The following is an 11,828-nucleotide window of genomic DNA, read 5'->3' on the forward strand; positions in this document are numbered from 1 at the left end:
AATTAATGCATTGCAATCTTCAGTATAAAAATCCAGGCATCCCAAAGTGATGATTCTCCACCTTCTTTTCTGATCTTTTTAATGAGAATAGGCTACAAAGATTTTTTTTAAATCCTCTTTCATTACCATCTGCTGAGATTCTCAGTCTGAGTCCTTTCCTTTCTATCCAAAAACTGGCAGAACACCTACAGCTTTATGAGTGTCTTCATCTCCAAAAGGCAAAGATAGTAGGAAAAAAAACTGAGGAGAAGAACTGAATTGCCTCCTGCTCCCTGCAAAGCTTCAAACTGTCCTCTGAGCACTTCCTCCACGGCCAGGGAAAGACCACCTGTAGCTTGGTAGACTACCATTGCTTCTTCATGTAAACTATTTTAAACATTAAAACCCGCCAGTCCTTGATTTCCATAGGTCCTAAAGGATCAGACAGACAGTTTCTCAATGTAGGGGTATCAGGAACTGATCACAGTTCTGAGCTGAGTACCAATTCTACAACATTCCCAGGAAATTAGACCTACAGTAAGAAATATTGAGGTCCAGACCCCCTGACAGAGGGAATGCCATAGCACTGAGGCAGGTGGCACAAAGGAGCACTATCAGCAGCATAGGCAGAGCTGGTATATGTCGAGTTTCCTATGCAGTCTGTTCAAGTTGTTGTCAAAGGCTAACTTCATAGTCCAGCTTTTAGACATTGGTACAGTCCTACCTGTGCAGAGAATGAAGGCAAGTGGCAAATGGTCTGGCTTGGGTGCTGGACCTATTAGTTTTGAAAATTTGGGTGAGTAAACATCTGCTCATCTTATGTAACCAAAAGCATGCTTGGAAGAAATCAGTATTTATGTCCCCATCCTTCATCTGAGCAATCTGCAAAGGAATTATGGAGGGTAGGTTCACCCATATTTCTACCTAAGCATTCAAGGTGCCATACAGAAAGTGCATGAGTATTATGGCTCTTCACGTCTTCTAGTTGAAGCAGAAGCAACTTTACTGTGAAAAAAAGGCTTCAAAAGGGAGAAAACTGCAACTTGTTCTCTTAGCCCTCTCTTATGACCAAATGCAAAATATATGCATCTTTTATGAAGCAAGATCAAAACTTCATCAATCATAAACGTCTTTGTTGCTGATAAGAAGTCACTCTGGATATCAAAGGTGAAAGTTGACCTGTAAAAGGTTGCCAACACACCTTATGATACTGAGTGACAGGGCAATGACCAGAAAATTAAATTCAGTGTGGATAATCACAAAGCAATGCACACGAAAAAAGCCATATTATGTATTTATGCACATATACAATGCTGGGCTTTAAGCCAGCATTTGCTAGCAAAGGGTGTCTATCCCTACTCATTTTATTTGCACGTCTCCTTTATTTCTCCCAGTCTTTCCCAGCTCAGGTCCAGTGCAGATAGCACCTTGCCATGAGATGGTGAGTGCAGTGGGGCATGTGTCAGGCAGATACTTGTTTTCTCAGCATGGGAGCCATGCATCTTAGCCTTCTATACCAACCAGATGTCAAGCTTACAGTCTCTCATGCTAAACCATCCTGTGCTGGGTTGTTTTAGCACGTCTGGGAGCAGTGTCTTTATTTTTGTTGACCAGTGCAAGCCTGTGACCCAGGTGAATTAGGAGTGCCATGACAGGGCAGGAGGATCAGGTGGGATCCAAAGGGATGTCTGCGAAGTGCCAATTTCTTTGGCCAGGTTGGAATAATTAGGGTCTCTTCACTAGAGGTCTCTTGTGCCCACTGTATGCATCTACCTGGTGACGAAGTCTCAACTTCATCCTTCCCCACCCTCCTTCCACACAGCTGATAAACACTACAGTCATTTATGTAATCTTTAAGATATGATCTGAGCTGTTGTTTTACATCTCAGTTACTCCATTGTCACTTTTACTCATCTTCACAAAAGATGATCAGGTGCCTGTGTCCCAGGTGATTCTGTAAGTTTTTGCTTTCTGGTTTTTTTGTCCTCATTTTCAAGTTCTTTGATGGTTATTATTTTCTTTTTAAAACCAATGTCTAAATTAATTTTTTATTGGAATGTACATTTCACAAAAAGTCAGATAAATTTTTGCTCGTTTGCTTTTCCTTTTATTCTTTTCAGTCCCATGAGGAGAGAAAGAAGGGACTTTTTAAAAAACTGAAAAGAAAACAAACCAGAGCAGAAACACAAAATCAGGACTAAAGGCAGAAGCTTTTCTCAAAGCCTCTGATCTCTATTCTAGGCCTTATCCTTTCTCCTCTGGCTGTAATTCTTCCATTTTGGCCAATAAACTTCCTATGAAATATGTTACAGAGAAACAAGGTTATCCAACTCACCATTCCGCCACCAGGATTTCTCACATGTTACTATATCTTCAGCATAAATACTGCCTTCAACATGGATTAGAACAAGACTTGAAAACTTTTCTCTTATTAAAATAACATGATGGCAAAAAGTTTGAGAAACAGCTGTTTCAAGCATAAATACAAACAGTACAGGACATCCTTCTAACCAGGACGACAGAGGGAGTAACTACTTCAGCAGTTGTGACTAAGGAGCTGGTTAGAAACAGCTGGTAATATATTTTTGCCCAGACAGAACATGACAGTACCTGCAGAAGCCAGAGTGCCTGGTGCATCATAGGACACTGCACAACATTGGTTCTGAAACACACCGAGCAATGTCAGAATAATAAACAAACCCCCTTTGTATAGTAAAGCAGCTGACTGCTATTTGACACGGCAGCCCAGGGCAGAGCTTCCCTCCTATTCGGCAAGGGAAAAGTGCTGACTGTAGAAGTTACGGTGCTCACGAAGCCCACACTGAGGGAAAGGATAGGGACAACAACTAATCTGAGGGGATTAGTTCAAATGATCAGTTAATCACAAGAATTGTGATTACTCTAGGCCTGACCATAAAAGCCTCACTTCATACTAGATTCTTTGTAAAGCAAACATAGAAACTTGCAACACGAGAGCTGAAGTAAATGGAGAGCAAAAACCATCATCACAATTTGATTTTAAATAAGAAAGATGCAGCAATTGTGCTTTCGATTTTTCCCAAATAGTTAAGCTTGATGTTTCACCAGCCAAATTACTTCAAAGTATTTTCTCTTCTTCTGGGCTGTTTTTTATTACCCTCTCTTCACCCTCACAAGTTTCTGTTGTTCGTAGTGGGTGCATGATGCATTTTTGTTTTCACCCCATTCAGCTGAAGAACAAATATCAGAATATAATTTACCACTTGAAAATTAAATGCTATAAAAACTAAACCCATAAGTTGGAAGTTCTCAGTGGAAAATTATTTCAAGTTCACCAGATAAATTAAATTTATATATTCAGTAAGTAACCTCTTAAGAAATGTAAAGAACCCCTCCTAGAAAATAGTTTGGTTTTATGCTCTTTATTCCACCAAAACTGCATTGCAGTTTTCCAGTCTTTATATTTACATTATTTGCAACTCTTTCCATAAGTGCCAGTACAAATGTAACTGATGAAAATCCAGAATAGCCATACAAATGTTTCTGAAAGCAAGGTGCATTTCTGAGCATTTTTTTTGTGATGAGCAATAACATATATGCATATATTAACAAAGCTTCATAATATAAAATATTTTCCATGGCAAGTAAAACCTCCCCACTTGCAGCTTATTCAGATTTCAGTTACACAGACTTCTGCATTTCAAGTTAGTGCAAATAATGAAAGTAAGAGCCTGAGCAGAATGATGTAAATGCAATGGAACAAGAGGAACAGCAAAATTTACCAACTCCCTGCATATGATTATAACATTTAATCAGTACATCATTAGTATTCTTTATATACAATGTATTTAAATAATTGGCTTGTCTGAACTATAGGCAATAAATTTACAAATTAAAATAAAACAACATTTCACACAAATATGGAATGTCCGACAAATATATGAAAATAAAATGCATCTAGTAACAAAACATTGTAAAACAAAAAGGTAAAAGATGTCTTCTCTGTCTTGGAAGATTTCAAGGCACTTTCTTGGCAGATCAGAATTCTCTTCTTAGTGGAAAGTCTGCAAGAGAAAAGGACATGCCATTTTATAACTAGTTTCAAAACACAGAGGCAGACTGCTTAGTATAATTCTGTTTATAAATCACAGTTCACTGTGGACTGCATAAATCTTAAGATTAACTCCAGAATGCCAGTGGGTCCTGCCCTCCTGTGAACACTAATGAGTTTTGCCTCGGCAAATCCTCAGTGTTGATGCTAAGAGGTTTAATGCGCAGCCAGTGGTCCATGCTGCTGCTTCTTAGAAGGAAGTTTCCCGTGCATATAGCCACGTGTATTTCCAGATTCTGGGTTTCCGCAAATGCTTTGCTTCCATTTGCAAGGATCTGAATTTTAAACAAACAAACAAAAACAAACCCCCCAAAGAGCTAAAAACCGTAAAAGCGAGTAACCGCCGTGTGGTGCGGAGCCCTCTCCATGGTCCTGAAACAGCCACTCCCCTCCAGCTCCCACCACGGCTGGAGCCTACTGCCTCCTGTGGGCAGATTGGCTTTTCCCAGGGAAAACTTCCATTTCTAAAACAGGAAAAGATAACGTCTCCTTTTTGTATCCGGACACTTACAGGAGAGGGAGAAAAATATTTGCATAATAGCACTGCAGTTCTTTTTTATGAGGAAAATGCAGTCTGTTTTAGTGCATGCAGGAGAAATGCTTAAAAATAGTTGTCAGTCCTTCAAGTGGGAGAGCTTCCTCCTTCAAGGCAACTGAGAATCTCCAAGACACTCTCAGATGCTAAAGCAAAGGCCAATTCCCTTACAGTAAGCAGGAACTATGACTCTGTCCTCTCTAAGCTAGTGTAATGGTGGTGAGGAAAACATCTTCTGTGCCAAAAGATGGAGTAGAAGACATCACAGAATCACACGAGAAATGCAGTGTTACTGAGGGGTGAACATATATAAATCCTGTGCTGCCTGGTCTACTTGAAGGGAAGAGAGAGTGACTCCTGATGCTCTTCATCCTTCACAGGAAAATGTTTCTACTCCAAGAATGTATTGGAAATGAGTAAACATGAAGACCTGAGCCAGTCTTTTCTCTAATGGAAACTAGCCACTTTATCTATCTGGTGGAGGAACAGGGTAAGGGAGCAGAGAGGCAGCTGGGAAACACTCAGATCATAGCTCTACTTTTTCCTAGGATGTTTTCTCTGTATTTAAGGAAGTAGAGAGAAAGTCAGTCTAGATGCAACTTTAAGTGAACACAGTGCACAAGAGTTGCTAATATTGCTTACTGTTTAAGCCCTCCCTTCCTCACATGTCATCTTTTTGAGTGTATTTTTGGCAGATAAATTAGAACACCTGGATTTGCAAATCATAGCAACTTTAGATCCTTTTGTATTTTAAAGATGAAAATAGGATGAGATATAGATTTTTCTGTACTGTGGATATGGAGGCAGATCTTTGACTCATCCTCATGAAAAAAAGAAAAAGGGAATAAAAAAAAGTATTGGAAAACATAGAAATCTCTCTGGAAGCCCTGAGCCATGAACCCAGAGATGTAAAGAGACTCAGATGAGGGAAAAACATAGACTAAACAGGTGAAAGTGCAGAAAATGAGAATGCTGGGATGCTTTAGAAAGGTGAGATTTGAAAGAGAACACTAAAGAACAAGCAGGAATTTAGGCACCTGAAAAAATATTTCAAAAATTTATTCAGAAAATAATTCCTGCCCTTAATCATGACAAAAAGATCCTGGCAAAGTAGTAAGATCCCTAGTCAGCTTCTGGTTCAGCATCCCTGATACGCTCAAAACCATCTGCAAGACCTGGAAGGCTGAACAGAATGAAAATAGTTTAAAAAAAGAAAAGAAGAGGAGAAATAAATTATGTCATTTCTTCTCAGCAATGAAATATTGACATATTCTTCAAAGCTTTTTCTCATAGCCACCAAAATGAATCCCATCTCCACTTGGAAATCAGATCAGCTAACACTGACTCATATCCTACTCTTCCTTTCCTATTCTTGATTAGTATGAATTGGAGTCTTGATTCAGGAAGTAACATATACAACTCCCCCAAACTCCAGCTTGCAGCATTTTTCAGGAGGAGGTGGTGAAAGGAAACCATCTTTGAAGAAATTTAAATAAATTAAACTCATTGATTTAATACAATTTATTTGTCAATAATAACCAGTGCAGTTTTCAAATGACTGTTGGAAGTGTAAGCATCTTATTGATATTTAAACAACTGAAGAAAATAGCTCAGTTGAAGATGTTCCTTTTTTCAGTCACAAAACTGTTTACTGAACAGATTTAGCATGCTATTCTTAAACAAGAATCACCTGGTTCCTTCCCCAGCCTGTTAGTTGAAGACTTCAGTTTTGTCACATCTTTATCAACATGAAGTGATATTAGCTTTAAAGAAATTCTCACGACACACTCTGGGAATGAAAAGTGGTTCCAAAGATGAACAAAGTGACAGGTTATCCCTGAAGATTGCATTGGCAGACATTCTGTTTCTTCCAGGGTTTAACAACAAATTGCTCTTACTGAAAAGTCTTAAATAAATGTGTTGATGAAGTCCTCATCCAATTCTCTTTCACCAACCAGACTCCTTTTCAAAATTTTGAACAGTAAGAGGTTACTCAGAGCATAATTATGGACTATGGTGCCACAAGTGACTGGTAGGAAATTACAGTGGAGCTTGTATCAGAGGTACCTGTGCTTCCATGTATTTCCATGAGGAACCAGATGGTCCTTACAGCAATGCCAGAGCTGCATGCTGATGCACTCTGTTAATACCACATTTCTCTATGCACACCTGATAACAAGGTACAAGCATGAAGTAAATCACTAGACCATTCAACAAATTAAAAAATGAGTGGGAAAAATGATACTTACATAGCAAACATCCTAGGACTGTGTACACAAAGGGCTCATTGCTAATCTTGTTAGCAACCTTGCACACCTTTTATAATCTATAAAACAAAATTACACACAGCAATAATGAATCTCAGTTGACAGATACCCTCAAAAACTGCATAAAATAAAATGTAGAATTTGTACTAGAATATCAGGCACGCCACACAGTGAAACCATTCTCTGATGGAAATTCATGAAATTATGCGTGCAAGATCCAAAACTAGATTTTACCCTGGTCCATAGTGTGTGCTTACACATCACTAATAGATTCACCTTTACTAATTAAATGGTATTGCTTATTTTCCACTCATTTTATTTGAATTGTTCATTGTACTAGAGAATGCTGGACTAAATTATTTTTAAAGAACTTCCACTTTCTTTGGGTTTGTTTGTTTGTTTTAAACATTTCATAATATCTTACAATGGTTTTATTTTTCAACCTCTCTGACAAAATTACATTCAGGCTGCAAAAACTTCTCTAGATCTCATACTGGAATACTATTTGATAAGAACTGCATGTAGCAATAACAGAAATGATGAAATAATTGATTTTTATTTGTTTGTTAAAAGTGAGCATGTATTAGAAAATTATCATCACAAGTTGAAATATAGTGAAAACCAAGATATAAATACTACTACTGAGGGTTAAGAGAAGGTAGGAAATTGTTCAGGTTTTTACTTATTGCTTAAGTTACTGAGGAGAGATAAAGGTAGCATGAGGGAGAACAGGGCTTCATGTCTGTCATCTGCATAGGCACACCTGACTGGTTTTTCAGAGTGTAGTTTTCATTTCATTTATGTTACTCTCACTTTGAAGGAACTCCACTATATGCAGCTGACTACAAGTGCACTAATATAAAATCTCTGTATATTAAAAGAACTTGGGTATATTCTGTAGTATAGTCCTACAGAAAACAGCAACAATTACAAAATGACCAACACATCACACATTTAGTAGCAAAGGCAGGTTTCTTTTTAAACAAGTGTCTCAGCTAGCATTTTAAGGTACATTAATTACTACTTACAAGCTGGTGTTGAGCAGTCCCTTGTGTTGTGATACAGTCGATGAAAGTGCTTGCTACACTCTGATGAAAATGTGACTGGCCCTGTTTGAGAATAAGCAGGAGTTAATCACAAGTTTTCAATGTCACTGCTTTGCAGCTTCAATGAATGATGTCAATGCTCATAAGTAAGTTCCATTTCTTTTAACAAGTTTATGTTTACTCTTTTACTCTACCTTAAACAATCATGGTGCAACACAAGTATAACAATGCTACTGAAATAGGAGAAAGAAATAATATTGCTATGCCAGTATGCTAATGATCAGAATAACAGAAAAATGGCCCTTGGAAAGGATGGACTGGTTTAGCCTTGAAATTCCAGTAATTCAAAATTAAAAGTAAAATTTCTTATATAATGAAAGATAGAATAGTGCAACTACAACAGAATTTCATTTGCTCAGTAGTCAGTATTCTAAAGAAGGAGTAATGTAGATGGAAAGCAGATACTATTTCTAAAGATAAATAAATGCAACATTTTAAGCAAATATGAGCTTCTAAGCCTTAGAAAGAAGTAGCTTCATGTACTAATGCTTCTAATTTGCACATAGATGGTTTATGAAGTTCTTAATATACAATGTGAGTGTTGAGGGAAAAAAAAAGACTGCTGAAGAGCAACTAGCAACCTGATGTCCTGTTAAAGTGGTCCTAGCAAGAAAGGATGCAGATGTGCAGAGGGCAGCATGTGTTTCAATGTCTGGGTGAGGCAAATCCCTGTATGCCCAGGGTGTAGCATGCCATGCCTCTGTTCTTCCAGCCTGTGCTTCCTCCTCTGGATACTAGTGTCATCTACCTGCATTACTATTTGATATGAATATATAGCTACTGATCTCCAAAACATGGCTCAAAGGTAAGGCAGTTCCCAAACAGCCCTTCCGTAATTGCTGATGGCCTTGGGAAGGTGTTACTGATGGCATCCAAGTTGAAAAGGAGAGTAAAAATTTAATATTTGCATCATGTAACCTGCTTAGCCATACTACCACTGACAGCTGGGGATGAGTTTCCTGTGATTTGGACAGAAAACACTGCCATAAGGTGACACTAACTGAACAAGGATAAATTTAACTTGCATCCTCTAAATTGAGCCCAAAAAGGAAACTTGAATAAGAATAGCCTGTTTCAAGCAGTGCTAGAAAAGGGCCCATATGAAGCACGCTGCTTTGACTAACTTTCCTGTCAGAGGAAGACCGCAAGTATTTCTGGGCAAAAATTATTTTTTCACAACCTGAAAGGTCATTTATCAGCCTGGTAAAACATACCAAGCGATTCTGTCTGGACAGTTGAGCCAAACTACACGAGCTTGAGAGAAGATTCCTCTCTGTGACAGTGAACACACTTGAACATTAGATATATTTTACAGTAACACTTAGATTTCGTGAGATTTTCCAGCCACAAATAAGCTTGTCAGTAAACTGACAAAGCAGCCTTTACCACTTTGAACTGGAAGATTGTTGCAATTTTTTATCTGAGTAATTAGGCTCAAGAGAAAAGTATGTAATTTGAAATTATCCAAGATATATGGAGGTAACATCAGCTTTAGTCACTAAATAAATTCCATGTCTCTTCAGGTAATAAATGGTTTTCCAGCTCTCTTCCTTGCCTAAAAAATAGGCTGTTAATTCTATTTATGCCCTACAGAGGACTCTGTGTCAGCTGGCTTTTCAAGCTGAATTGATAGATAGCTTTATGCCTCACAAGATAATTTATGATTTTTCCTATAGTCAGGGACTGTTACATATGGTTCTTATTTGGCTTTAAAATGTGTCTACTATTCTTGGCATACTAGAAGTTTACAATAATTTTCTTAACCCTGAAACTGTAAAGATAATGGACTGTAAAGATAATGTTGATTTCCCCCTCTCCTATTTTTCACAACTTAATTTGCTTAGGATGTTCTAACTCTTGAACTGGCAAGGACTGTATTTGAACAGTTTACTTAACTGAGGTTGACAGAAAGAAGATTATGATTTCAAGAGAATAAAGAAGAACAAATTTAGGCTATATTTTCAGAAAACAGCTGGAGATTACAGGACCTGAAAAAGCCGCAGAAAAGAAAAAACAGACAGAAAAAGCCATCACTGAAGATCTTAAGAGCACAATTTTAAAAAAATAGAAAAATATGTAGGCAGAAATTCCGCCTACAAATAAATAAACAAAGAAATAAACTTCAAGAATTTTGGAATGAACTTGCTTTCCTTATTCATTCCAGCTAATGCTAGTCAAATAATTTCAGCAATTTTGATGGCAACTACTCATGCAGAAAAGACCTATTAATCTAATGTAGGGCTCCAGAAACAGGCCTTCAAGTATTTTTTGCTATTTTTCTTTTCTATGATTTAGAATTCTCAAAATACCTTCTGTAAAACTCATGGTTGTTTTTCACTGAGTAATGAAACTTGTTCTGTATTCATTGTTTAACTTCTGCAGATTCTTTGTTGAGCTTTCTATGGTAGCTGAGCAGTTTCCAAAGTTAAAAATGAAAAGGAATGGATTAATTATTAATATAAGCACATCTTTCTTGCCTGTCCTCCTCAGGAGAATAATTTCCAGTATTCCTGTGCTACCTAGGATAGCATAGTTGGATCTTTCTCATATGAGCTGAAAATGGTAAGGCTGATAATTACTATTGTTTACTGTAAGAGTGAGGAGCCAGCTGGGGGTAGCACATTTTCTCTAGGTGCTGCTAGGGTGCAGTTAGCAGTTGGCAGAAAGATCCTTAACGTTGTGCTTATCCTAAAAGTCTTGAGGACACTTCCGCCATGCAAAAGAGACAACAAATTATTTCCTTTCTTTACAAGGACTGCCTGAAATTTCCAGCAAAGAGGAAATGCATAACTATTTCCAGTTCTCTTTTTTATGCTCCAACTGCCAACTATTTCTCTAGTTTTTAGTTTCAGTAATCCAAATAACATTTAAAATCACCTAGAGATTTGCTGTGTCATACTCTAAAATCTTCACTTTTCTGAATTACAGAATATTTGGAGCTGGAAAGTAAAGAATCAGTGTAAGCATCTTGCTGTTGGCAAATATTTTTACTTATATTCAGAGGGTACAATATTTTTCCAGTTGTTACAAAATAAAGTCCCAAAGGTAACTGCATTACACATCTCCATCTCAGTTTTCAAGTACAAGTACTTGACTCTAATCATATTAAACTTTCATATCTGAAATAGCAAATTATTTTTATGAATCATTTGCACTGTTCAATCGTTCCTTGTTCTATTTATTTGCCTTGCTAAAATAAGCACAGAAACATATATGTCATAAGACAGAAGACAAAATATTTCCCTGATATTGTCAAAACTTACATGGCCACACAGATCTGTTTCTGAAAGATATATGCAGTCCAATGAGAAGTTTTAAAATTAGTGAAATGAAAATAAATATGGTAGGACTGACCAAAAAAAATTATGAAAAAAAAATATATTTAAAACTAAACATGTACTGCGTTCTCTCATTAAAATATTACATGCCAGAGAAAGCAGATAGGTGCTCACACATACTACATTTTTTACACCATACTGCAAACTGTTTACACATAAATGTAGGTTGGAAAAAACCTTTAAGACCTTAGAATATGCATATGTAGGTAAATTAAGAGCAAGCAGCTGCCTTACCTGTAAAATGTTTTATGAATTTGTCTTTTAGACTGGAATCTCTTGGAAAAATTTCTGAGAAGAGAAAAAAAGTATGTAATATAGGAATTACACTAACAGCTCTGAAAGCATAATATGCCAAAATATCTGCTGTAAAGAGACCAAATAGCTTCCCAAGTTAACTATGAAAATAATTTTCAGTTTTGTGTGTGTGTGTTTGCAAACAACACTGAGAAATGTTTCCAGGAATTAACAGATGAATACCAAACAGTCATCCTACAACACATTCTATCAGATTTT

General features: G+C 37.1%; 1 protein-coding gene across 1 annotated transcript; it reads right to left on the reverse strand.

Moving 5' to 3' along the window:
• Positions 1-3,377: 3,377 nt before the first annotated feature.
• FAM150A (family with sequence similarity 150, member A) lies at positions 3,378-11,603 on the reverse strand (the record flags this gene model as incomplete). The annotated part of the gene is made up of 4 exons (XM_010187335.1): positions 3,378-4,022; positions 6,854-6,930; positions 7,900-7,980; positions 11,550-11,603. Coding segments are annotated over 3 exons (200 nt in total), but the record flags the coding sequence as incomplete, so codon positions are not given.
• Positions 11,604-11,828: the final 225 nt, after the last annotated feature.

The sequence above is a fragment of the Mesitornis unicolor genome, unplaced genomic scaffold (assembly GCF_000695765.1).
Source record: "Mesitornis unicolor isolate BGI_N332 unplaced genomic scaffold, ASM69576v1 scaffold12276, whole genome shotgun sequence".
NCBI classification, from domain to species: Eukaryota; Metazoa; Chordata; class Aves; order Mesitornithiformes; family Mesitornithidae; genus Mesitornis; species Mesitornis unicolor.